Below are 27,990 nucleotides of genomic sequence, written 5' to 3'. Positions count from 1 at the left end.
ACACAACGTTGTAAAGCATCTATACCACAATTTAAAATAAGAAAAAAATATATATATATAGACAGAAGTGAGGAAACAGTTTCTAGATTAAGCACACCAAGGGTATATCCAAAATAAAAAATAAAAATAACACTCTGAAACAAAAGTTACCTGTAACTCCAGAACATTTTAATTCTAAAGAGCTTTAATATATAAAAAGCCCATTTCCAAATATCTATCAAAAAGAGAATGAATAACAAGTCCCATCAGAGCTGGGGAAACATTTTTTTTTAAAAGGAAGGGGAGGGATGAAGGTAGATAACCATTTTTTTTCAAAAAGATAAAGACAAAACACTGCTTCCTCAAATAACCACTCAGAATGTCACTTGAGATGAGTAGGCAGGAGGAATATAACTGTCCATATTTGCCTTGTATACAGTACTGGGCAACTAAATGCCAACTTAGCTATTTAGGAATGGCTTGCTAAAACGTTGAAAAAATGAAAGACTTCATCCTTGTCATAGACTGCCACTTCGGTGGAACATTCAGTGCACATGACTGGGTGATAGATTTCTTCCACATCTGTCTGTGCCTGCTCCGCAGCATCTTCTTGGTTAGACCTCATCTTCTTATGGCCTCGCCTTTTCTTCCTGTTCTCTGGGGTTTTGTATCTTAGAATCTCTTCTTTGTTGATAGAACAATTCATTACAAACATTGCTCTATACTGAGTTTTGTATGATTCATGCCTAAGAGGAAAATGAAATGGAGAATTGGGATTTACATTCTATTTTAATAGTTACACATTTAGATAAAATGTGAGAATACCAAAAACTTACTGAAATACCAACCAAAGTAAAAACATGAGAACAAAACGGGAAATTAAAGAGTTTTTAAGAGTTATTTTAAGAACAGGAAGAGAATTGTTAACAGATACTGATGAATATATCCTCTTTTCTACTGCTCTATAAGTAATTTTTATCTCAGAAAAATATGTTTTGATTTGCTCTTCCACCTTAGACAAGGAAAAGCTATTGGAAACCTGAGAGGTAATGTTTAAAAAATCTTTGACTGTGTCTTTTTCCTGTTGTGACCTGAGACTCTGCCCTCCTCTCATTACTAGGTAGTGCCATTCTGGTCACTATTTTAGTAAAAGCTACAGTTTTAGAAGCTTAAAGAGCATCTGATTTATAACGTCCACTCTTAGCTTTACTCCAACAGTCTAAAGAATAATGTTTTCTTTGTTCTCCTCATACACTTAATATTTTCCTACTTCTTTCTTGACTTAGTAAGTTATTCTCCTTTTTTTCCCCCTTAAACATCATGCAACAGAAATATCTATCTGGTTAGAAACAGTGAAGTCAAGTTATGCCTTCTCATCTCCTCTTCCACCACCACCACTACCAGGCTGGTGTTTCTCAAAACGAAACCATAAAAATTTCATTTATACTCCACCGTACTGTAATCCTATCTTAATATGGAACACAATTTTTACCAAGCCCAATTTCTACTGTTAGATCATGAAGCAACTTTGTTTGGGTATAGGAACCCTGTAACATGGTAACATGGTTTAATTTAAAAGAGAAGCAACTTAAGTACAAAGATATTTTACTTTTTCTTTATTTCATATTCTAGGTGTCAATTTATATACAAAAAGCTTAACAGGGCTTCCCTGGTGGCGCAGTGGTTGAGAGTCCGCCTGCCGATGCAGGGGACACAGGTTTGTGCCCCGGTCCGGGAAGATCCCACATGCCGCAGAGCAGCTGGGCCCGTGAGCCATGGCCGCTGAGCCTGCGCGTCCAGAGCCTGTGCTCCGCAACAGGAGAGGCCACAGCAGTGAGAGGCCCGCTTACCACCAAAAAAAAAAAAAAAAAGCTTAACAGCTCATATGGAGAGTACAAAAATTAATTGTTGCAGATGATCAGAAACCTCAAGCTAGCTAATAAGAGTAAATTACATCTGGCTTCCCATTAGTAACTAGAACAAATCCACCACCTAACATCATCATTTAATTTCAGTTAACCTGATTCAGAACATGGACTAAGCCAGACATTTATAAGGCTACCAGAAAAAGAGAAAAGAAAATAAAGAAAAGGAGAGGAAAAGGGCAAAAGTATATTTGGATTAATAGAATATAAGGGAAAAAAACACATGATCATCTCAATTGATGCATAAAGAAAATCTGAAAAATTCAACACTCTTTCGTGATAAAAACACCCAATAAACTAAGAATAGAAGGAAACCTCCTCCATATAATAAAGACCACATATGAAAACTTCATAGCTAACATCATACTTAATGATGAAAGACTGAAAACTTTTCCTATAAGACAAGGAACAAGACAAAAACGCCTGCTTTCACCACTTCTATTCAACAAAGTACTGGAAGTTCTAATCAGAGCAATTACGTAAGAAAAAGAAATAAGGGCTTCCCTGGTGGCACAGTGGTTGAGAATCTGCCTGCCAATGCAGGAGACACGGGTTCGAGCCCTGGTCTGGGAAAATCCCACATGCTACGGAGCAACTAAGCCCGCGCACCACAGCTACTGAGCCTGCGCATCTGGAGCCTATGCTCCACAACAAGAGAAGGCTGAGACGGTGAGAGGCCCATGCACCATGATGAAGAGTGGCCCCCGCTCACCACAACTAGAGAAAGCCCTCACACAGAAACAAAGACCCAACACAGCCAAAAATAAATAAATAAATTCATTAAAAAAAAAAAGAAAAAGGAAAAGAAATAAAAGCCATCCAAATTGGAAAGGAAGAAATAAAATTTACTTTGTTCACAGATGATATGATATTATATGTAGAAAACTCTGAAGATTACACAAATAAACTATTAGAGCTAATAAACTAATGCAGCAAAGTTGCAGAGTACAAAATGAACACATGGAAATCTGTTGTGTTTCTATACACTAGCAATGAACAATCCAAACAGGAAAGTAGAATAGAGATTACCAGAGGCTGGGGTGAGTAGGGGTGGAGAATAGGGAATTATTGTCTAATGGGTACAGAGTTTCTGTCTGGCGTGACGAAAAAGTTCTGGAAATGGATAGTCATGATGGCTGTACAATTGTGACTGTAGTTCATGTCACTGAATTGTACACTTAAAATGGTTAAAATAGGGAACAAGATAAGAGTGCCCATTCTCAGCACTCCCAGTCAATGTATTTCTGGAAATCTTAGCCAAAGCAATCAGGTAAAAAAAAAAAAAAAAAAAAGGAAGGAAGGAAGGAAGGGGGGTGGAGGGAGGGAGGGAGGGAGAAAGGAAGAAAGAAAGAAAGAAAGAAAAGGTGTCCAAATAGAAAAGGAAGAAGTAAAATTGTCTGTTTGCAGATGACATAATCTTATATATATAAAACTCTAAAGACTCCACAAAAAAAATGTTAAATAAACAAATTCAGTAAAGATTCAGGATACAAAAGCAATAAACAAAAATCTATTGCATTTTCACTAAGAAACTGAGAAATTAAGAAAACAATCTCATTCAATCTCATCAAAAATAATAAAATACTTAGGAATAAATTTAACCAAGGAGGTGAAAGATCTATACACTGAAAACTATGAAACACTGATGAAAGAAATTGAAGAAAACACAAATAAGTGTAAAGATATCCTGTTTTCATAGATTGGAATAATTAATACTGCTACAATGTCCATGGTACCCAAAGCCATTTATAGATTCAATGTCATCCCTATCAAAATTCCAATGGCATTTTTCATAGAAATAGAAAAAAAATCCTAAAATTTGTTATGGAACCACAAAAGACTCCAAATAGCCAAAGCAATCTTGAGAAAGAAGAAGAAAGCTGGAGGCATCACACGTCCTGATTTCTAACTATACTACAAAGCTATAGTAATCAAAACAGTATGGGATTGGCATAAAAACAAAGTCATTGATCAGCAGAACAGAATCAAGAGCCCAGAAATAAACCCATGCATACACCATAAACTAATATTTGACAAGGGAGTCAAGAATATTCAATGGGAAAAAGACAGTCTCTTCAATAAATGGTATTGGGAAAACTGGATATTCATATGCAAAAAACTGAAACTGGACCCTTAACTTACACCACTGACAAAAATTAACTTGGAACAGATTAAAGACTAAAATGTAAGATCTGAAATTATAAAACTCATAGAAGAAAACATAGGGGAAAAGCTCCTTGACATTGGTCTTGGCAATGATGTTTTGGAGCTGACACCTAAACCACAAGAAACAAAAGCAAAAATAAACACGTGGGACTACAGCAAACTAAAAAGCTTCTCATAGCAAAGAAACAATCAACAAAATAAAAAGGCAACCTATGGAATGGTAAAAAAATATTTGCAAATCATATATCTGATAAGGGGTTAATATCCAAAATATATAAGGAACTCATACAACTCAGTAGGAAAAAACAAACAAAATCCGATTTAAAAATGGGCAAAGGACTTGAATGGACATTCCTCCAAAAAAGATATACAAATGGCCAACAGGCACACGAAAAGGTACTCAATATCACAAATCATCAGGGAACCACATATCCGAACTACAATAAGGTATCACCTCATACCTGTTAGAAAAGGTATTATCAAAGAGACAAGAAATAACAAAAGTGAACCCTTGTGCCCTACTGGAGAGAATGTAAATTGGTACAGCCACTATGGAAAACAGTATGGAGGAGCCTCAAAAAGTTAAAAATAGAACAATCATATGATCCAGCAATCCCACTTCTGGGTATGTATACAAAGGAAATGAAATCACTATCTCAAAAGAGATATCTGGGCCCCCACCTCAGCCAGGTGATCAAGGTCAACATTAATAGTCATAAATCAGGCTTCCCTGGTGGCGCAGTGGTTGAGAGTCCGCCTGCCGATGCAGGGGACACGGGTTCGTGCCCCGGTCTGGGAGGATCCCACATGCCGTAGAGCGGCTGGGCCCGTGAGCCATGGCCGCTGAGCCTGTGCATCCGGAGCCTGTGCTCCGCAACGGGAGAGGCCACAGCAGTGAGAGGCCCGCATACCACAAAATAAAAAGTCATAAATCATGTTGATGGTTTGTGCCCATGACATAATGTGATGAAAATAGCACTTTATTTCTGTGGTCTTCCTCCCAGAAACCTACTGCAGCCTTACTTACAATAGCCAAGACATGGAAACAACCTACATGTCCATCAACAGATGAATGAATAAAGAAAATATGGTATGTATATACAATGGAATATTATACAGCCATAAAAAAGAAAAATCCTGCCACTTGTAAGAACATGGATGAACCTTGAAGGCATTATGCTAAGTAAAAAAAGCCAGAGAAAGACAAATAGTGTATGATCTCACTTATATGTGGAATCTAAAAAAAAAACTGAACTCATAGAAACAAAGTAACTGGTGGTTGGTGGGGAAGGGCAGATGGATGAAGGCGGTCAAAAGGTACTTATAATGAATAAGTTCAGCAGATGAAAGGTACAGCATGATGACTACAGTTAACAATACTGTACTCAATATTGCATACTCAATGTACTGCATACTTGAAAACTGCTGAGAGTAAATCTTAAAAGTTTTCACCACACACACACAAAAAAAGGTAACTATGTGAGGTGACAGCTGTGTTAACTAACCTTATTTTGGTAAACATTCTGCAATATATTTGAATATCTAATCATTACACTGTATACCTAAAGCTTATACTATGTTGTATGTCAATTACATCTCAATAAAGCTGGGAAAACAGCTTTATTTAAAATTAAAAATAGGAACTTCCCTGGTGGCGACATGGCTAAGACTCCATGCTCCCAATTCAGGGGGCCCAAGTTCGATCCCTGCTCAGGGAACTAGGTCCCACATGCGTGCCGCAACTAAGAGTTCACATGCCGCAACTAAGGAGCCTGAGAGTCGCAACTAAGGAGCCTGCCGCAACTAAGACCTCACACAATCAAATAAATAAATAAATAAAGTAAAAATTAATTTTAATTTTTTTTAAAAATTAAAAACTAAATTTTTTAAATTAAATTTTAAAAAAATTTTAAATGGTCTAGTTGACAATAAATTGAATATTCAAATGAAGTACTCTTTTACAGCAAAATTTTTAAGACAGTTAAAATAGTAAATTTTATGTTACATGTATTTTATCACAACAGAAAAAAGAAATAAGAGTGTATCTGAGAGATTTTGTCATTCCACAACAAATATGCAGTTTTACTGAACCCTTGTCAGCACTGGCAAGTACTTTATTAGAAAACCTATTTATAACAGACTACGTGTAACAAAAATTATTTGTATAAAGATTAGTCATGCAGCACCAGGGATATATGAGGAAAGAACTTTATCAGAATTCCTAAGTACCTCAAAAGTCTATTTCTGATTTAAACAAGGACTACCAAGTGTTTTTTTTTCGTGTGTGTGTGTGTGTGTGTGTGTATGTGTGTGTGTGTTGTTATCCTTTATCCATTACCTTTGGCAATCAAGACACAGTGTGGTCATGCAGGCAGGGCAATTCAAGACAGCATCACTATTTGGAAAAGGCTGTTGTTGTTGACGTGGCCGCTGTATTCCAAAACCATGGTAGCTAGAACAGAAAAAGAAGGTGAAGAGGGGAAACACATTAAAGCCAGATCTTGCTTTCAAATGCCACTCTCCCAATAAAAGAAACCAGTACCCCTTAGAGAAATGGTTGATTCCAGGAATGGGGCATACAAGATGGACCTGGAACATCCTGTAGGGCCAGAAAGTAAGAAAGTGCTCAGAAAGAAAAAACAAAAAACCCACAATGAGACAGGAATGTTAAAGGGGCACAGGAGCCAACTGAAAGAGTTCCCAATGACTGAAGCCAAAACAATTAGGGCATCAAAATAAAGTAGTATTGAATTATAACCAAAATATAAATAAATACCCATGAGTCCATGCTGACATAAATGACTTAATAAATAAATAAATGGGGGAGAATAGACACATCTCCCATACATAACAATTACAAATAATTTATGAAGATACTCTCCCCTCAAGGAGGAGGAGCATAACTCCAGACTCCTTAAGTCTAGGCTAAACATGTGACATTCTTCCAAAGAGTATGGTACAGAAAGGGGTGGAAAGAGTAACTTTACAGTAGAGAAACCTGACGAATACTACTTCACTATCGTGAACAAGATCGACATTAACAGTCATAAATCACACTGATAGTATGTGCCCTTGATACAAAGTGATGAAAACGGCACTTTACCTCTGTGGTCTTCCTCCCCAAAACCTCTAATTCCAGTCTAAGCATGAGAAAAACATTAGATAAATTCCAGTGCTCGCTTCAGCAGCACATATACTAAAATTAGAACGATACAGAGGAGGTTAGCATGGCCCCCGTGCAAGGATGACACGCAAATTCACGAAGCATTCCATATTTTTTTATCTATGATTGTTGAATCATTCCATGAAAAGGCACTCTACCACAAGATCAGCTGCATTGTGCGTTTAACGGATGTGGGAGTGGGGGAGTTGCTTGTTCATCCCTTCAGTTTGCACTTGGAACTCCTTTGATACCTCAGAGTTGGGATGGAGCTGGCCAGCCTGTGAAGACCTCCTTTGGGGGGCGCGGGGAGAATTTTTTTCCCCACTTTTATGAAGTGTTTTTGTTTTTCTTTTTTTGATGAAGATATGTTGTTTTGTATACTATGCTTTCAAAGTGCTAACTGTCATTATCTAGCGTTATCTTGTTGTTTGTACAGAGCTACACTGGCCTAGCACAGGCAGATGTAGATTTTGTTATACTTGTCATAGCTGTTTTAATAAACTTGAGTTCTGCTGCTGAAAAAGAAAAATTCCAATAGGGGAGCCTCCCACGATATACCTGACCAGTGCTCCTCAAAACCGTTAAGGTCATCAAAACCAAGGAAAGTCTGAGAAACTGTCACAGCCAAGCAAAGCCTAAGGAGACATAACAACTAAATGTAACATGGTATCCCGGATGGGCTCTTGAAACAGAAATGGGTATTAGGTAAAAACTAAGGAAATATGGGGGAATTCCCTGGAGGTCCAGTGGTTAGGACTCCACACTTGCATTGCTGAGGGTGTGGGTTCAATCCCTGGTCAGGGAACTAAGATCCCGCAAGCCACGTGGTGGAGAAATAAATAAATAAATAAAGGGTGTCATTTGAAGCCCACTGGGCTTCACTGGGACGGTGCAGGATCAATAATGTGACAGAGATGACTGAGCTTTAAATACAACTGCTACCCAAAGGTAAAACAGGATATTTTTAAAAAAGAGAAAAAAAACCTAAGGAAATCTGAATCAAGTATGAACTTTAGTTAACAATAATGCATCGATTATTAACTGTGACGAATATACCATATTAGCGCATGGCGTTAACAACAGGGGAGACTCATGCGTTGCTGTTGTTGCGGGGGGTGTGGGCAGTACCATGGCAATTCTCTGCATCATCGGCTCAATTTTTCTGCACACCTAAAACTATTCTGGCACAGCAGCGGAACTGCCGCAAGATCCACTGCCAGTCCACGCCGCCTGTCGCGCTGCCTGCCCGCCCGGCGTCCACTGCCACTGCCACCGCCATGGGAGTGCAGGCGGAGACCATCTCCCCCGGAGAGGGGCGCACCTTCCCAAAGCACGGCCAGACCTGCGTGGTGCGCTACACGGGGATGCCTGAAGATGGAAAGAAGCTGGACTCCTCCTGGGACAGAAACAAGCCCTTTAAGTTTGTGCTGGGCAAGCAGGAAGTGATCCGAGGCTGGGAAGAAGGGGCTACCCAGATGAGCTTGGGTCAGAGAGCCAAGCTATCTCCCCAGACGATGCCTACGGTGCCACTGGGCACCTAGGCATCATCCCACCTAATGCCACTCTCATCTTTGACGTGGAGCTTCTAAAACTGGAATGTCAGGAATGGCCTCCTCCCTGAGCTCCCCATTCTTGGATGTGCCATGGAAGGATCTGGTGCCTCCAGATGAGCACAGCGAGTCCATACGGAGCTTTCCCTGATGTTCCACTACACTCTGTATAAATATCTTCCCAGACTGAATGTGTTGTCACCGGCTTTGCTCTTCCCCTTTCTCCTTGTATGTGTGTTGACCTGAACTATATGCCATAAACCTCAAGTTACCCATTTTAGTTTGTTTTCATTTGGGGGTGAACGCTGGGTTTCAGTCCTTTGGATCTAGGTTTCCAGTTACGTATTATTCAAGTATTAACAGCACAAGTAATGGGTTAACTTTAGAATAGGAATTGTTGTGTGGGGGGGTAATAATCTATATATATATTTTTTTTGGATGAAAGTTTTATCTATTATATATTAAACATTCTTGCTGTTGCAACTGCAAAGCCATAGCAGATTTGAGATGCTTTTGAGGGCCAAATTATTCTCCAAGTTAAGTGACGTCCTCGGGCTGAATTAAAAGCCCTACCCAAAACTAAAGTGGGAAGGGGAGAGCCTTTGCCTCCACTGTCCCACCTCCACCCTCCCCTTAACCCTCTGCCTTTTGAAAGCAGATCGTTTTCACTGAGATGTTGGACACTACAGGTGTCTATCCCTGGGCCAGCCAGGGACCTCTGAAGCCTAATTCATGGCCTGGATTTTTTTTTTCTTTTTCCATCCTCTGGTTTTTCTAATGGATATTTAGGACTTTTGTAATCTCATAGCTATCCAAGCTCCACTTCCTAAATTTTAAGAATTTCAATCGAAAGTTAAATTGAAGGTGCCGTTTGTAGACACAACACCCATGAAAGCCCAGCCATCATAACAAATCCGAGTGCTGTCTTAAGAAAATGAAGCTGGTCATCACAGCTTCAGCATCTCCTGTTTTTTGATGCTCAGCTCCCCGTGCTGATCTCAGTTTGCTGGCTTCTCCTTCACCCTCTCTCACCCCTTTGCTGTCCTGTGTAGTGATCTGGTGAGAGAAATTGCTGCCTACTCCCGCAGCCCTACAGCTACCCCCAGCACTACATATGAGTTTCATTATTGCAATGAAAGTGCCTTATGCTGGCTTTTCTCAAAAAAAAAAAAAAAAAACACTATTCTAAAAAATAGTCTACTAATTAAAAACCAAAAAAACCCAATAAAGCTACGTTTAAAAAGCAAGGGTTGGGGCTTCCCTGGTGGCACAGCGGTTGGGAATCCACCTGCCAATGCAGGGGACGTGGGTTCGAGCCCTGGTGAGGGAGGATCCCACATGCCGTGGAGCAACTAAGCCCGTGAGCCACAACTACTGAGCCCGTGTGCCACAACTACTGAAGCCCGCGCGCCTAGAGCCCGTGCTCCACAACAAGAGAAGCCACTGCAATGAGAAGCCCGCAGACTGCAACGAAGACCCAATGCAGCCAATAAATAAATAAATAAGTATATTTAAAAAAAAAAAAAAAAAGCAAGGGTTGGGCTTCCCTGGTGGCTCAGTGGTTGAGAATCCACCTGCCAATGCAGGGGACAAAGGTTCGAGCCCTGGTCCAGGAGGATCCCACATGCCACAGAACAACTAAGCCCGTGTGCCACAACTACTCAGCCTGCACTCTACAGCCCGTGAGCCATAACTACTGAGCCCACATGCCACAAATACTGAAGGCTGCCTGCCTGGAGCCCGTGCTCTGCAACAAGAGAAGCCACCGCAGTAAGAAGCCCGCGCACCGCAATGAAGAGTAACACCCACTCGTCGCAACTAGAGAAAGCCCGTGAGCAGCAACGAAGACCCAACACAGCCAAAATAAATAAATAAATAAAAATTTTTAAAAATTTAAAAAAATAAAAAGCAAGGGTTGTGGACTCCCCTGGTGGTGCAGTGGTTAAGAATCCGCCTGCCAAAGCTGGGGACACGTGTTCGAGCACTGGCTGGGCAAGATCCCACATGCCGCGGAGCAACTAAGCCCGTGAGCCACTACTGAGCATGTGCTCTACAGCCCGCGAGCCAGAATTACTGAGCCCGCGTGCCACAACTACTGAAGCCGGTCCTAGAGCCCGTGCTCCGCAACAAGAGAAGCCACCACAATGAGAAGGCCCTGCGCACCAGAAAGACCCAATGCAGCCAAAAAAACAAGAAAAACCCACAACATTGTAAATCAACTATATTTCAATAAAAGTTATTAAAAAAAAAAAAAAAAGCAAGGGTTGTAAGCTCTAAGTGCCTAAGGATTTTGGTCTGTTTTGTTCCCCGTTGTATTTCAAGAATCTAGAACAGTGTCTGGCATATAGTAAATGCTCAACAGATATTTGCTGATTTAAAGAATAAAGCATGAATCTGCTTATGAAGACACTAAAGTATAAAAATATATATTCTTAAAAGGGGCTTATGGAAAACACCTAAAAATTGAACAGCAAAATGTAAATCATTTGGCATTACTTCCTAAACTCTTTAAATATTTGTGAGGAAAAATACTGAGACCATGTGGTATATATTTCATAATTGTTGTTAAATACCTCCAATGCTTAGCAAATTTCAAAACCCAAACCCCAAGAAAATAACTTAATCATTCATTCAATAGGTGCTAAGTGCCCATACAGCAGTGTGCAAGATGCTTGGCATACAGCATTGAACAAGACAGGTATAATCACTGTCCTTGTGGTGCTTAAAATGTAGTGAATTCATTATTTGAAGCTGGTTTCTGTGGTCTTAAAAGGCAACTACTGCTTGACACAGGAATGTGAATAAGTCAATAAGATGTTATTTTTTCTCAAGATTATGTAAGAATGAAAATACATTCCATCTTACTTCCATGACAAATTCTGTTACCAGAATAAGGAGCTAGACCGTAAGCTCCTTAATTATTTCAATAGCACTCATAGCACTTAAAACGTTCATTTCACACTGTGAGTGTGAAAAATATTCATCACATAAATGCAAGGGGCAGTTGGAGGAAGTGGTGCACTGGTGAAACTAGGAGAGGAAAAAGGGACAAAGTGGGAGGGTGGAAGCTAAAGGGTGGTGCACAAAGACCCACATAACATCACAAGCCCTCTGGGCTTGACATGTACAGATTCCTGGGCCCCACCCTAGCGGAATCAAAACCTCCTAGAGTAGGACTCAAGGGTTTGCATTTCATTCTAACCAGGTGATCCTGAAGCACAGCTAGGTTAGGGGAAAATAGTTGTAAGTTGCCCAGCTTTCACTTTTATGATAAATCAGCCTTTATCAAATCAAATTTGAAAATGAGTATGGAGTTTCCTCTTAGGATGATGAAAACGGTTTGAAATAAATATAGGTAGTGGTTGCACAACATTGTGAATATACTAAATACCACTAAATTGTTTTCTTTAAAATGGTTAACATTATGTCATGTGAATTTTACCTCAACTTTAAAAAATCAAATTTGTATACCGTATACTAACGCATATATATGGAATCTAAAAAAAAAATAAAATGGGGACTTCCCTGATGGCACAGTGGTTAAGAATCCACCTGCCAATGCACGGGACATGGGTTCGAGCCCTGGTCCGGGAAGATCCCACATGCCACAGAGCAGCTGCGCGCATGCGCCACAACTACTGAGCCTGCGCTCTAGAGCCCGCAAGTCACAACTACTGAGCCCACGTGCCACAACTACTGAAGCCCATGCACCTAGAGCCCGTGCTCTGCAACAAGAGAAGCCACTGCAATGAGAAGCCTGCGCACCACACGAAGAGTAGCCCCTGCTCGCCGCAACTAGAGGAAGCCTGCGTGCAGCAACGAAGAACCAACACAGCCATTAATTAATTATTTTTTTAAAAGGTACTGATGAACCTAGTGGCAGGGCAGGAATAAAGACGTAGACATAGAGAATGAACTTGAGGACATGGCGAGAGGAAGCTGGGGCAAAGTGAGAGTATCATTGACATGTATACACTACCAAATGTAAAATAGCTAGTGGGAAGCTGCTGCATAGCACAGGGAGATCAGCTCCGTGCTTTGTGTCCACCTAGAGGGGTGGGATAGGGAGGGTGGGAGGGAGACGCAAGAGGATATGGGGATATGGGGATATGTGTATACATATAGCTGATTCACTTTGTTATACAGCAGAACCTAACACACCATTGTAAAGCAATTATACTCTAATAAAGATCTATAAAAAAATTTTTTTAAAAATCAAATTTGTAAATAATTAAAAACAACAATTCAAGCATTCAAGTAGAAAACATAACATCCACTGTTTATCCACATAAACTCTTTTTTGGCAGTACCACGGCATGCAAGATCTTAGTTCCCCAACCAGGAATTGAACCCGTGCCCCCTGCAATGGAAGCACGGAGTCCTAACCACTGGACCGCCAGGGAATTCCCCACATAAACTCTTAATCTCCAAGTAATTTTAAATTGTTGATTTGAAAAAAGTCAGTTTTGTTTCTTAAAGGGAGAGACTGACTAGCTATAACAGTCTGAATGTGACAACAATTTTTAAAAAACCAATGGCCTAAATATGTGTGTGTGTAACTGAGTCACTATGCTGTACAGCAGAAATTAGCACAACACTGTAAATCACCTATACTTCAATTATAAATAATAAATATTTTTTTAAATAAATAAAAAACCAATGGTCTGACTGAAATTTGCTTTTCATTTTTAAAATAAACTATTCAGCAGTTTTTTCACAAACTTAACGCATGTCTGTATAAACATATACACATACACTCAAAATGTGAATATAGCGAAAATCATCTTTTAATCATTTTTCCTAAAGATTCTAATTTTAAATTTAAGTTCTTACCCTCTTCTCTGTGCATCAACCCAGGCCTGATCTCTGTCATCTTTTTCAGGATCATATAGTAATTCATCATTTGTTGGAATTCTGTGTTGTTTCTTCTTCTTTTTCTTGGTCACCTGTGCTAGTTTTGAAAATGTTAACGATATGGCTAAGTATCATGTCTAAAATCCACACCTCTTTTATACAAAATGAAGAAACCTGTTTCCTAAGGTACATATTTTTTCTAGTTATATTTTTCTAAAAAAATATTTTAAACTATTCCTCCAAATAAAGTTCAGAAATGAGTTCAAATAATGAGACGTCAGAGTCCCAAAAAGGCCACTCAAAGTAAGTTAAGAATAGAAAGTTTTTTTTTTTCGGCCATGCTGCACGGCTTGTGGGATCTTAGTTCCGTGACCAGGGATCAAACCTGGGCCCTGGCAGTGGAAGTGCAGAGTCCCAACCACTGGACCACCAGGGGAGTCCCTAGAAACTATTTTCTTAAATTCTCCATAAGTTCTCATACATAAAATGCTACTGAAATCAGAACAAAAATGAATGGAAAAAAAAAACTATGGTCATCCACATACACTAGACCTACTTGGGCAGGTCAATGTTAATGTAACAACATATAAAAATATAAAATTGCTTACCATATAAATTTGTTATTTGTGTATTCCATCATAATTACTGATATAATTTAGTTTTAGCTCTTGTTATTGTGTTCAACTTTGCTCAAATTTATACAAAATCAATTCCAAAGAACAGAGAGATTGATTGATTTAAAAAAAGCAACAAGTTAGGGAAAATTCTGCAAGAGAGTAAAATCTAGAAACTATCTGCAGTTGTGAAAGCAAATGTTGCTGTGCTAAAGAACCTGAAGGAAGAGGGGGCCAAGAGCCCTGAGGAAAGAGATACTGAGTCAGGACACACTCTTCCTCTCCCCAGACATGCCGCTGCAGCACCACCCTCAGTCCCTGTCCTCAGGTGTGTTCCCATCTGTTCTTATGCGCAATCCTGCTTTTGTTTTCACATCAACTGCCTGCAATTTCTTAAAAGATGAAACTCAAAGGGAAAACCTAATATCAAATAATTGCTAGGTAAACCTTCCTTCATAAAATATAACTGCTAAACCTGGTAAACATGTTACTTACCTGATTTGTCTTCATCCTCAGAATCAGAATCAAAATATATATCATCATAGTACTTTGTCGGAGCTGTTCCAACTTTCCCATTTCCTGAGGAAGACCCTAGTCAAACCATAAGGGAAGTTTAAAAACTGAATCATACTGGATTGGCAAGGAAAAAAACTCCATATATTCTTCCATCACTTCAAAGTGATATCAACTCATTCCCAATTTCATTTGGGTGGAAGAATACTTTCACATCAATGACTTACTGGATTTCTATGCCCTATGCAATTACAGAGAACTTCCCCTCCCTGAATAACTGTTCCAAATCATGAGAAAGTTATTCTCTCCCCCTTCCCACAAAGAGACTGAAAGCATATATAAATAATGATAAAAGCACATCTAATTAAATAAAATAGCCATATTTTCACATTGCCGGCATATATCTCTCTACCTTTCAGCCGTGCAGTATACTGTGGAGAACAGAATAAACATCTTGTTTTAAGGAACTTTAGAAGAAAGAGGATAAGAGCTCTACAAAGAGTCAGGCAGAATGAGTCAAGGACACATTCTTCCTCTCCTCAGCTGTGCCTAGTGCCATGACATCACCTATACTTATGCCATCATATGCCTGCATCCCTAATTCTTCCTCTTAATTAACATCTGCTTTTGCCTTTATCATTATTACATATGCTTTCAATTCTAAACAGTTATATATAGCATAACAACATGGAAACCAATTCTGAGGAGTCCTACCTTCACAAACAAGTTTTCGAGTCAGATATATTTTACATAGAAACCAAGTATCAAAATGAAGTATGTTTCATTACTTACTAAAATGAGACAGGAATTTGTGGTGACACATCATTCAACCTGCTATATCAGTGCTATATAACCTTAAATATACTTCTATAAGCTAGTATGTCTTTTTTTCTTTTATCCTGAGGTAAAAATTACAAAAGGAAATCATACAAGTAAACAATGCTAAACAGTCTCTTTCCAGCAACACAGGAAACTTCTCACTAGCAATGAAAGAAAACTACGCTCAGGTTGCCAAGCACATTTATTCATTCATTCAATGAGTATTTACTGAGCACCTAGTGAAAGTGCTGGGGCCATAACAGAGCACAAATAAGGGTCCCTGCCATTATGGAACTTAGAAAAATATCTATATGAAAATCTAACTAAAAATGTACCTGTTTCTAGAGAGGATAACTTGTCCTCCATTGTTTTTATGGTGGAATTTAATTCAGCTTCCATTTCTTTTTCAAATTCATCTTCACTAGAGGATTCACTTTCTCCAGTAAGACATTCTCTGATAAGTTTTCGTTTTTGCTCGGGAGTTCCATGTAAAAGCACATCCACCTCATCTTCAGAACTAGAACACATTTAAATCATAAAGAATATAAATATTAAAGAATTAAAATAACTTCAAATGCCTATCATCTCACTGCCCAACAAATTTAAATTTTATAAGGTTACATTTGATTCAGCTATCATTACATACAGCTCTTCTCACTTGATAGTTCAACCATTTCTGCATATTTCCAAATATACTTTTTAACGTCTGCATAACATTTCCCCTTGCAGATGCTGTACAGTTATTTCTCTTCGCTATTAAACACTACAATGAATATCTCCGTATATATAATTTTGTTTCTGTTGATTTCCTTAGGTTAAATGTCTAAAATTAGATGCAACCGTCTTCCTGACTTCTAGAATTATCACACTACTTTCCAAGAGTACTGCACCAATTCATAATTCCATCAGCAATGAAAAATTTACCTCACAGAACTGGGAGTTTGTTTTAAACTCTGGATACGTAAATAAAACTTAATATATGTAACAAATAGATAGCTAATACATCCACACAAAATGTAACAGACAGTAAGTAAATATTACAGTTTAAAAGGCATAGTGCTACGGAGAACTAAAAAGAGAGAGAGGGCTAAATTATATTCCAAATTCTCCTGAGCAATTTCTGCCAATTTCCTTGGCCTTTTGTGCCTGGGTTTCCCCATCAATAGCAGTATGACAGAATTAAACGAGATATCAGAAGGAATGAAATGTTATCAAGATGAAATGCCTAAGACTTTTCTACTATAATCAATAGTACACACATAATGTTCAATTATTCATGATCTGATGAGCGGTTACAGACTATTCCTGGGTTTTGCTTCTCTATTTTTCTCTTCTACAACAATGCTTGTGAGCCTCAAGCAGAAGGTAAATAAGAAAAATACAATTCACACCAATCAATTTTGCTAATGATAGAGGACTTATCCAGATTCTACTTCCAAGAAAATTCCCCATCTGACATTCCTCATCCTGAACAGCATGCTCCCTTTCTCCATTACCACTATATTCACTCAGGTCCTCTTTTTTTTTTTTTTACATCTTTATTAGAGTATAATTGCTTTACAATGGTGTGTTAGTTTCTGCTTTATAACAAAGTGAATCAGTTATACATAAACATATGTTCCCATATCTCTTCCCTCTTGCGTCTCCCTCCCTCACTCAGGTCCTCTTAACTCTGCCTGTACCACCATGGCCTAAGGATCTCCAGGTCTCTTTCCACCCTTAACCCTGCTGCCAGAATGTTATTCCTAAAGAACTCTCATCACATCACTACCCAAATCCAAAAGAAAATCATCCGTGACCAAAACTCTAAGTACAGCATTCAAAAGAACCTTTCACAATCTGGTTTCAACCTATCTTTCCAGCCTTAGCTCTCACTACTACCCTTGAACTACCCCAGTACTCTTCAACTGGGGGGCAATTTTGCCCCCCAGGGAACATTTGGCATAGCTAGACATATTTTTGATTATCACAACTGGGAGGTGGGAGGAGGGGTACTGGCATCTAGTGGCATATTTACTCCCTGCTGTAAAAGAGGTGGATTCTCCAAGCTCAAGTGGTCCTCAGCCATGGTACCAACCCAATGAATGTGTAGCACCCACCTGGGCCTCTCCATGTAACCCCTACAGGAGTTGGGAAGTAAGAGCAACCAACACAAACATGATGCCCATGCTGTATGCTCTGCTGTCAGGGGTCTCCAACTCAGAAGACTCATGTGTTCTGCCAGCTTCCATGAAACAGTACTACGCTATAAAAGATTCACTTCTAGGTATGGTAAAATCAAATCCTGAGAGACACCTCTTAAACACCTCTCTAACACAATCTCCCTTTTTAAAATGAGCATTCGATTCAGAGCCTTGAGCGGGCAGTACTGCCTAATAACACTGTTTTGTTTTCAAAGTATTTATTTTTACCGTTACCTTACCAGTAGCAACTGTCACAGGAATATAAAGCCTCTTTAAAGACATTTAACTACATGGGAATTCCCTAGTGGTCCAGTAGTTAGGACTCCGTGCTTCCACTGCTGGGGGCCCAGGTTCAATCCCTGGACGGGGAACTAAAATCCTGCAAACCGTGAGGCCAAAAAAAAGACATTTAACTACAAAAATGTAAATTAACTTAAAGAAAAAGATTAACTAAATAATAAGAGGGGTGAATACGGGGATGGTAATGGCAGAATAGCTCAAGTTCAGGAAACACTGAACCCAATCAAACTGAATTACTAATTGAGGCCTAGGTCCAGTTTCACAAACTGGACCCATTAATTGAAATTCTTCATAAGGGAATCTTGGAATCCATCCTCATTCCCCACAACAGAAATCTTCAGAGCAGTGTGATCTCCCATGCCTATAATCCCTCCTCAGGATAATATAAGGAAACATTGTGGCTGAAAGAAGGACAGTTCCACTGAAAGCTTAGTTGTACAGAATGTTTTAAAGTTTATGAACAGGATCTGCTGACAGCTTAAAAAATGGCTAAATTTTCCTGGAAATCTCTTGTCAACATAACTGCAATTTTCCTCCAGATAGGATTAATCCCTCCCTTCTGGAAATTCCCATAGAACTTCGTCTGTGACTATCCCAGGTCATCTTCTTCTACAGTGGTCTTCTGAGATACACGTTTACTTCCGAGACATATATCTTCCGAGATATATTTATCTTATGTCCCCTACTTTACCGTTAAACCTGTCAAAGACAAAAATCTTATGACTGACCTTTGTAGCCCACAGCAAGCATACAATAGGTGCTCAAAAAAAAAGTTAAATACCCCCTTATTTCTGTTTATTGCAGTTTAGTCTCATGATGGTCACTTCACAGTAACTCCCATGTGCCTCACAACATACTCTACTCGTGATATACTTATTACACCTCCATTTTATAGATGAGAAACCGACAATAAAGGACTTGCCTTCGGTCACAGTGCTAGTAGCTGCAGAAGCAGGATTCGATTTCACGGCTTTTGAATCTTACGCTTAATTCCAGAATGTGCCCCTTACCCGCGCCAGTGTCGGTCCCGCCTCCCCCGTGGCTACGCGACCTCACCAGACCCCCCTCGGCCTCCCACAGGCGACAGCGAGGCGCGACAGGGGCCCGAACCGTTGGACAGAGGATCCGCACGGGTCCGGCAAGCGCAGCGAGAGGGGGAGGCCTCGGCCTGGCCTCGGCCCGAAGCCTCGGGGACCGGGGCGGGGTAGGGGCCTACCTGCTCAAAGCCGGCTCCTCGTCACTAGGCTCTTCAACTGCGTAGGGGTCATAGTCATCTTGGAGGCGGTTCATGGCGGCCTGCCCCCTCCGATACCGTCCACAGGCGTCAGCAGAGTACCTGCTTTCTCCGCAAGTCCCTTTCCTAAAGCGCTCCAGCACCACTTCCGCCCGCACGTCCTCGCCCTCACTGCGCGCCTGCGCAGATCTTCCAAGCGAGGGGCTGGAGGAGGAAGCGGGGGAGGGGCCGCGAGAAGGGGCGGGGAGGGGAGGGGGAGGGGCGGAGGGGGGCGGAGGAGGGGGAGGTGGCGGGGAGATCAGTAAGTTTTATATATATATGTATGCGTATATATATATATGTATGGGTGTATATATATGTATGCATATATATATATATATATATATATATATATATATATATATATATATATATATATATAGTTTTGGCCATGCCCTTTGGCTAGTGGAATCTTAGTTCCCTGACCAGGGATTGAACCCAGGCCCATAGCAGTGAAAGCGTGGAGTCCTAACCACTGGACCGCCAGGGAACTCCCTTCCCTGGTTTTCAACTATTGTTCCACCCAACTGTTTTCGAGGTATAATACTCTCCCATGAGTCACAGTGATGTGAAGGAGACACTTGTTGGGGAACCCATTTTTCCTTTTCTGAGAATGGTGGCCCTCCTCAAGGATGTGTCCTTATATCCATATTCATTCTGATCCACAAAAATTGAGTCATTACTTATTTACTCCCATAAACTTAAAATTAAGAATTAGAGATTCTGGGACTTCCCTCCCTAGTGGTGCAGAGGTTAAGAATCCGCCTGCCAATGCAGGGGACACGGGTTCGAGCCCTGGTCCGAGAGGATCCCACATGCCGCGGAGAACTAAGCCTGTGGCCCACAACTACTGACTGAGCCTACATGTCACAACTACTGAAGCCCGCGCGCCTAGAGCCCGTGCTCAGCAAAAAGATAAGCCACCGCAATGAGAAGCCCGCGCCCTGCAGTGAAGAGTAGCCCCCGCTTGCCGCAATTAGAGAAAACCCGCGCAGCAACAAAGACCCAATGCAGCCAAAAATATAAACAAATAAATAAATGAATTTATTTAAAAAAAAAAAGAATTAGAGATTCTAAGGAGTTGGCTGTAATCCTACAACTGGTAACAGAACAAGTAAACTCAGGGGCTGAGCCTGCCATTTTTGGTGGCTGCTTGGGGGTTACATATGCTAATGATGAGCAAGCAAAGAAAAGCACGAGTATGTAGCAAACTGAAACAGAGGCTTTCCCTGAGCCCCTTGTCAAAAACTGTAAGCCCTCAACCCCACCCTCTTCTCTCCATCCCATCTTCTCTAACCCTAAATCCACTTTTCCCCCTTCAACTTCATGTTACTTATTTGTTTGCTTACTTCTGTCTCCCTCTTCCATTTCTCTATCGCTGCACAAAAACATCACCCCAAAACTTAAGAGCTTTAAAACAAAAACACTCATCTATTTTTATCCAAATCTGCAGTTTTGAAAGGCATTACCCTGATCCCCAATGTCTAGGGTCTCGGTTTGGGACTAAAACCCGAGCATGTCTCTTTTCCATGCATCGTTCTCCACAAAGCCTTGGGCTTCTGTTGAAGGAGATGATTGGTGGGCTGTGACCACTGGTTGATCTTTGAGCTGGACTCAGGCAATCAATTTTCCTCACCTGCTCCCCTATCCTTGCAATGTACACTTTGCCTCCTGTTCCCCTCCTGTTCCTCCGCTGTTCAGACAGTGGGAGCTGTCCGAATGATGAAGCCTTGAGGGAGTAGGGTGTTGTTGAGACCATCTGGACAGTATACCTGACAACCCAGTTAAGGCTTCTGTATAAACTTTTAAGAATTGGCTGGGGGACTTCCCTGGTGGCACAGTGCATAAGACTCTGTGCTCCCAATGCAGGGGGCCCAGGTTCGATCTGTGGTCAGGGAACTAGATCCCACATGCATGCCGCAACTAAGGAGCCAGCGAGCCGCAACTAAGGAGCCCACCTACTGCAACTAAGACCCAGTGCAACCAAAATAAATTTTTTTAAAAAAAGAGATCTTGGGCTTCCCTGGTGGCGCAGTGGTTGGGAGTCCGCCTGCCGATGCAGGGGACACGGGTTCATACCCCGGTCCGGGAAGATCCCACATGCCGCGGAGTGGCTGGGCCCATGAGACGTGGCCGCTGAGCCTGCACGTCCGCAGCCTGTGCTCTGCAACGGGAGAGGCCACAGCAGTGAGAGGCCTGCGTACCACAAAAAAAAAAAAAAAAAAAAAAGAATTGGCTGGCAGGGATAGAGATCTTCTACTCTTTCAGCACCCAAAACAATCCTAGTAAGTTCCCTTGCCTCTTAAACCTGCCTGCCTCTTTCTTTACTCTCTCCTTAGTGAGGGAGGGGAGACAGTTTGTAAACCAGCAGCTTCCTCACAACATGGCAGCCCCAGAGTTGTCAGCTTTCTCACTCACAGCTCAAGTCTCCCACACAGGGTTCTCAGAGGCCCAGAAGGAAGCTGCAAGCCTTCTGCTGACCTAACCTCGGAATCCCCCGAACATTACTTTGGCCTCATGCTGTTGGTCAGCCTAGTCACTAAGTCCAGATTCCAGGAGAGGGGTAGATATACCTCTCAATGGGCAGAATAGCTGGGATATAAAAGGTCTCAGTTTACAGTCTTAAAAATTGTGTTTGGAATTCCCTGGTTGTCTGGTTGTCAGGACTCCGCGCTTCCACTGCAGGGGGCCCAGGTTCAATATCTGGTCGGGGAGCTAAGATCCTGCAAGATGCCTGGCACGGCACAAAAAAATAAACAAAAGTGTGTTTGTCTCACCGTCTAAAAACAAAATGAGAGTTCAATGAATTAAATGGACTATTTCAGAACTCGTGAATTGACTATTAAACATAATCGACTGTTTTTAACAAATTTTAAGTGTTTTAAATGTTTCAAGTGTTTTAAAATACTTTGTGGAGGAGTTCCCTGGTGGCCTAGTGGAGTCAGGCTTTCACTGCCTGACCCAGGGTTCAGTCCCTGGTCGGGGAACTGAGATACCATAAGCCACGCGGCACGGCCAAAATAAAACAAAAAACTTTTGTGTTTGCCGGTATTATATACTTAACTCCAGCACTGCACAATTTACAAAGTGGAAGAAGTTTGTAGCAATACTTTGCCCTGTTTAATTCAGTGTTAAAATCTTGACTTTTTTTCCTTTAGTTTTCACCAGGTTTAGTTGTTGTGTGTTTTGAAGCAGTTCATGTGTTGAAGCAGTTGATGAGACGCTACCTCAAGAGGACGCCACGAACAAAACGATCGCTTTTAAGTTGATTGGGGAAATCTTACTACGTAAATGCTTAATGGGGGTGGGGAGGAGGGAAAGGTCCTCATAATAACCATGCCTAGTGGGGATGAGTTCGGTCGGCTGCGAAACCAAAACCAGAAGGTGACACCAGACCCGAGCCCCGACTCACACCCTCAAATGCCTGGCACCAGGCGCCCCGAACTCCAGCCATCCCCATCGCCCCTCCGGGTCCCGATTCTTCGCCGCGCACCCACGCCACCTGGACCACCAACGGCAACGTGTCTCCGCTGGGAATTAGAAGGTCCCACATCCACCACAGAGGACGTGGTGTACATCTAGAGAAACCTGGAGGTCAAGGAAACCTGTCCTAGGCTCTTTGAGGCCACACAAGCCAAAGAGAAAGTAACAAACTAGAAACCCGCCTGAGGGCTAACTACCCCCAAACATAGTGATTTCTCAATGGATATGACAAGGGTCACTCGACCTGTCTGCCTGTTTCTCTACCATAAAAGACAATTATTGACCTACCTCACAGGGGTGTTGTGAGGATTAATAAATGTTGGTACAGTGCTTTGGAAATGTGAAGATGCTGCGTAAATGCTAAAAAAATAGCAAGTTCAGAGCAAAAAGCTACACAAGTTTTCACACATGTCCGTCAGCTAACGTGTTTCTACCGAGGTGGCCTTTTTCTGGGAAAGAAGTACAGTGGAAAGTACATCCCTTGGCCCTTTGGTTTACTGACGGGGTGGGCGTAGACAGGAAGCACTTGTGGGCTGCACATGAGTGTGGGGAGGTGAGGGTGCTTACTAAACACATGTATTAATGAGTTGATGACTGTCCGAGGGTCTTCTCACTAACAAAACGTACAGAGAAGGGAAAGAATGTATGTTACTCCGTCGAGGTCATACGGGAGAGGTTTACTTTGTAGGTCCAGAACAATTGAAAGGTTTATTCCATAGCTCACTGCTAGTCCCTGATAAAAGCAGCCGGCGCTGGTGGGTTGTGGCATTCATAAAACGTCTTAACCATCTCCTGCCTGAGGGCCGCAAAAGGTGCGACGGGAAGACGCCTAGTGGCAGAGACAAGGCAGCAAGGGGCAGTCTGGGGTTTCCCTCGGATGATGCTTTATGCTCTGCAACCCCGGCTGTGGGAATAGCCTGGGGAGTCAACGTTGGTTGCAACGTTGGTTGGCGGTGGGAAGCAAGGGACTGAGGGATTCGGAGTTTATGCGGTGAGAGTGGAGGATGGCAGGGGAGGAAATTTGTGAGAAAAAAGAAAGTGTGTCAAGCCTAGCTGTATGTCAGTGAGGCACCAACCGGGTGAAAAAAGTGTATACAATATTATTAATGTTCCGTAGTAAAACGATGTTGAGGTCAAAATGATGTTTCTCTTCCGCTGGGGAGGCGGGGGTGGGGTTCAAAAGGAAAACTGCTGAGAAGCGCATAGCTATTCAATACTGTCAAAATGAGAAGTGAGGGGGCTTCCCCGGTGGCGCGGTGGTTGAGAGTCCGCCTGCCGATGCAGGGGACGCGGGTTCGTGCCCCGGTCCGGGAAGATCCCACATGCCGCGGAGCGGCTGGGCCCGTGAGCCATGGCTGCTGAGCCTGCGCGTCCGGAGCCTGTTGCTCCGCAACGGGAGAGGCCACAGCAGTGAGAGGCCCGCGTACCGCAAAAAAAAAAAAAAGAGAAGTGAGGGTCTTCCCTGCTGGCGCAGTGGTTAGGAATCCGCCAACCAATGCGGGGGACACGGGTTCGAGGCCTGGACCGGGAAGCTCGCACCTGCTGCGGAGCAACTAAGCCCGAGCACCACAACTACGGAGCCCGCGCGCCTAGAGCCGGTGCTGCCCAACAAGAGAAGCCACCGCAGAGCGAAGCCCCCCCTCGCCGCAACTAGAGAAAGCCCGGGTGCAGCAACGAAGACCCGACGCAGCCAAAAATAAATGAATTTATGAAATATAAAATAGTAAGTGAAATTCTGTGTTTCGCTGCTGCTGGATAGCAGAGTATCAGTTTCAGTTTCAGCTCACCAACCCTCGGCTAGCACATATCCGGTGACATTATAGAACGAGCGGAGCCTGGGTTCGAGCCCTGGTCGGGGAAGATCCCACGTGCCACGGAGCAACTAAGCCCGTGCGCCGTAACGACTGAGCCTGCGCTCTGGAGCCCATGGGCCTAGAGCCCATGCTCCGCACCACGAGACACCACTGCAATGAGGAGCCCCCGCTCCTCACAACTAGAGAAGGCTTGCGCGCAACAACGAAGACCCAACGCAGCGAAAAAAGAATAACAAATATCTATAAACTAAGTTTTATAGATTAGATACGTACAGGAAGCTGGTGGTTGCCAAGGGTGGAGACGGTGGGAGGTTGCTAAAATTTGGGGTAGGGCATGTGAAAAGGTACAAATCTCACTCATAAGTCACGAGGACATACTACACAGCATGAGAACTAAGATTAAAAAATAAATTAAAAAAATAAACCTACAGAACACAGAGGGGAGCACAAACGCAATCCCCCCCCTGCCATAAATCATGCAGTTCCGTTTCTCACACTTGGGGAAATCACAACGGTCAACATCCGCAGAACGATGAATAAGCTTCGCTCTGGGTGTCACCACTGTGTACCTCGAGTCAAAGCGAAAACTTGCTGGGAAAGTCTGGGTTCTGTTTTTAAGCCTGAGATCAGTAACCTTTACACGTACGTGTGTATGCGTATATATATTTGTATGTGTGGGTCTTATGACCATGCCCGTGGGCTAGCGCAACCCTAGTTTCCCGACCGGAAGCTGACAACAGGCCTACGGCAGCGATAACCCGTGCGTCGTCTGCGAACACCGTGTTTCTTTCCTTTTATCCCTTAACACTAGGCGATCCTCAATATTGTCTCCGTTTCCGATGTACAGCTCCAGATGGTTCTCCATTGGACATTACTCCAAGATACCTAATTCAATGTTCTACACAGTAAATCCTTCTCTGACTCAGCTACCTTACCATATGTAGTGTTTTGTACCTGGGAGTAGCGCCGTACTCCCCGCAAACTTTTCCAATCTCTGTTCCCGACGACGGCGACTGTTCCTATCTTAGAGAAAGGAGAATTATTACTGTGCTTTCCCGATTTCAGAAGGGGGGAAGAACGACGTTCCTTCTTACGGGACTTCCTTAGTGTAGGAACCTGTTTTCGCTCGCATTACCGCAAACAGTAGTAGGTACTGCCCTACCCTTTTGCGTTCCTTCGCGGCTCACTTCCTTACTAACCTACACGCAGGCTCCGACTGCTTCCGAGAAACCGCGATAAACATGAAGAGCATGAACGACAGAAACAAGCGTGAGGTGGCCCAAACCAGGAAACAGACTGTCTCGCTCTACTTGACCATGCGGCTCTGCACACCGCAGCTTCCTTGCAACCTTACGGCGAACAACTGCTGCATAATAAGACAAACAACTCACAGAGCTCACAGCCCCGCGCAAGCACTACACTGAACCCCCACACGGAACAGTACGCGAGCACGTGAAAAAAGGACGTTCTCGTCCCTAGCAATCAGGCAGACTTCTACTGTTACAACCACCACAAACACCAGGGGAAAGCGCGAACGCAGTCCCCCACTACCACAAATTATGCAGTCGAGTTTCCCACATTTGGGGAAATCGCAGGGGTCAGCACATCCGGAGTGCAATGGATAAGCCTCGCCCTGGGAAAACCACCTTCGTGATCATGGTATCTCCCCTGCCAGGTAAGTATGAGTTGCGGCTCGCGCCTCGTCCCACACCCTCGCGATCGCCCACCTCTTCACGCACGCTCACTTCCCTCACGCCCTCTCCGCGCCCTCCGCCCCTGCATGCCCCTCGCTCCGGGCTCGCCCACCCCGGGAACAACCTCGCGAGTCCTCGGCTGTCCACACGCAGGACGCGGAAGCCCAGCCGGAGTGGGACCAGCAGCCTCTGCGCGCCCCCTATCTGCATACGCCACGCCCCTCTCCGGAAGTCCCGCGCCTCTCAGCTTTCCCCAAGCCGGCTGAGGACAGCGGGGAGAACGCCGGAGGGATCTGCTCAGAGCCTTCGACTTAAAATGAACGTTAGGTTCTTGTTTAAAGTTACATTGAGGGGTTTCACTTTTCGCACCGTCTATGTCTAACCTTTTCCCCATTGGGAAATCGCTATGTTTGGGGGCACTTAGCCCTCAGGCGGCTTTCTAGTCTGTTACTTTCTCTTTGGCTTGTGTGGCCTCGAGGAGCTTAGGGCAGGTTTCCTTGACCTCCAGGTTTCTCTAGATAGGACCCAGGCGGAGTGGGACCAGCAGCCTCTGTGCGCCTCCTCTTCTACACCCGCCACGCCCCTGCCGGGACCTTTTCGGCGTCCCGTTCTTTCCCGCGGGAGATACGGACCTACTAATTCCCGACCGAGATGCGCCGGTGTCTCCGGAGGGAGGGCGTGGGCGAGCGGCGACGAGTCGGGACCTGGAGGGGGGACCCGGGAAGACAGGAGCTCGCGGCGCCCGGCGCCCTGCAGTTCAGGAGCAGGTCGGAGCTCGGGTGTGGTCTCACCTTCCTTTCAGTGAAAATGACACGGAACACAATGTCAATCAAATGTTAAATGGTAAGATCAGAGTTTCGTCATCAGTTTAACATGAAATTGTTTGAGTCCTCATCCATGATCTTTCGTTCAGATTATGCAGTAATCGAATCCTGCAACAGCAAAGAAAAACGAACAGAGACTATCAGGGCAAAGCGTTCCTGCAAGGGGTAGATGTGTGGGCCGGGAACGGGTGTTGAATGGTTTCCGAAAATCGAATGCACGGAATTGTCACGTTTTCGTCCTGAGGGACTAGGCTGCCTCTTTCAGCCGCCCGGATTTGTCTTTTCCTCTTCCATACGTGAAGATTCTTTCTCGAGATCAAGTGGATCCTCCCCAGACGTGAACAAAACGATTCAAGTATTGTGTGTCGACTTCCAGTGGACCTTGTGCTGCATTATACTACTGTGGTCGGTGCTACGGAGCAAAGCGAGGCTAGACACAGGACTGGAGACTATAGGGTCAGGGAAGGCTTCCTGAGGTCCTAACTGCGAAAAGATCAGAGCAAACGTACTGTAGCACCCTTTTTTCTTTTTCTTTTTTTCTTTTTTGGCTGCGCCGTGGGGCATGAGGGATCTTAAGTTCCCCAACCAGGGATGGAACCCACGCCCAGCTGCAGTGGAAGTGGGGAGGCTTAACCACACCACTGGACCGCCAGGGAAGTCCCAAGCACCCATTTTTGATTACTGGCTGTCTCAGGAAGTTTCCTTTCTTAGTGTGTGTTTCCTAAAAATAGAGCATTTTCTTATCTAAACCCAGGATAATTATAAAAATCAAGAAATTAGCATGGATGCAATATTATTATTTACTCTATAAACATTATTCCATTTCTATCAATTGT

The 27,990-nt window shown here is 43.0% G+C and overlaps 1 protein-coding gene, 2 non-coding genes and 1 pseudogene across 4 annotated transcripts; 2 read left to right on the top strand and 2 right to left on the bottom strand.

Moving 5' to 3' along the window:
* Positions 1 to 146: 146 nt before the first annotated feature.
* On the bottom strand, positions 147 to 19,457 carry EAPP (E2F associated phosphoprotein). Of its 2 annotated transcripts, XM_065872168.1 has the most exons (6): positions 19,283 to 19,457; positions 15,919 to 16,100; positions 14,747 to 14,842; positions 13,617 to 13,734; positions 6,409 to 6,522; positions 147 to 725 (listed from the first exon to the last, which is right to left on the bottom strand). In XM_065872168.1, the coding sequence occupies exons 1-6, from the start codon at positions 19,354 to 19,356 to the stop codon at positions 449 to 451; spliced, it is 861 nt and encodes a 286-aa protein (XP_065728240.1). In that variant the 5' UTR covers positions 19,357 to 19,457; the 3' UTR covers positions 147 to 448. The 2 variants fall into 2 exon arrangements, with proteins under 2 accessions (XP_065728240.1, XP_065728241.1); XM_065872169.1 differs by lacking the exons at positions 147 to 725; positions 13,617 to 13,734 and having other exon boundaries at positions 6,452 to 6,522; positions 19,283 to 19,356.
* LOC136119478 (U6 spliceosomal RNA) lies at positions 7,243 to 7,349 on the top strand. Its single transcript, XR_010655480.1, has one exon. It is a non-coding gene; the product is annotated as a U6 spliceosomal RNA (small nuclear RNA).
* Positions 8,511 to 8,854, top strand: LOC136143251 (peptidyl-prolyl cis-trans isomerase FKBP1A pseudogene; annotated as a pseudogene).
* Positions 19,458 to 26,155: 6,698 nt separating the features above from the next.
* On the bottom strand, positions 26,156 to 26,319 carry LOC136119481 (U1 spliceosomal RNA). The gene has a single exon (XR_010655483.1). It is a non-coding gene; the product is annotated as a U1 spliceosomal RNA (small nuclear RNA).
* Between the last annotated feature and the right edge of the window lie 1,671 nt (positions 26,320 to 27,990).

Source organism: Phocoena phocoena, chromosome 2, assembly GCF_963924675.1.
Source record: "Phocoena phocoena chromosome 2, mPhoPho1.1, whole genome shotgun sequence".
Classification (NCBI taxonomy): Eukaryota; Metazoa; Chordata; class Mammalia; order Artiodactyla; family Phocoenidae; genus Phocoena; species Phocoena phocoena.
Note: the sequence above shows the minus strand (reverse complement) of the source record. Positions and strands in the feature narration are given on the sequence as shown.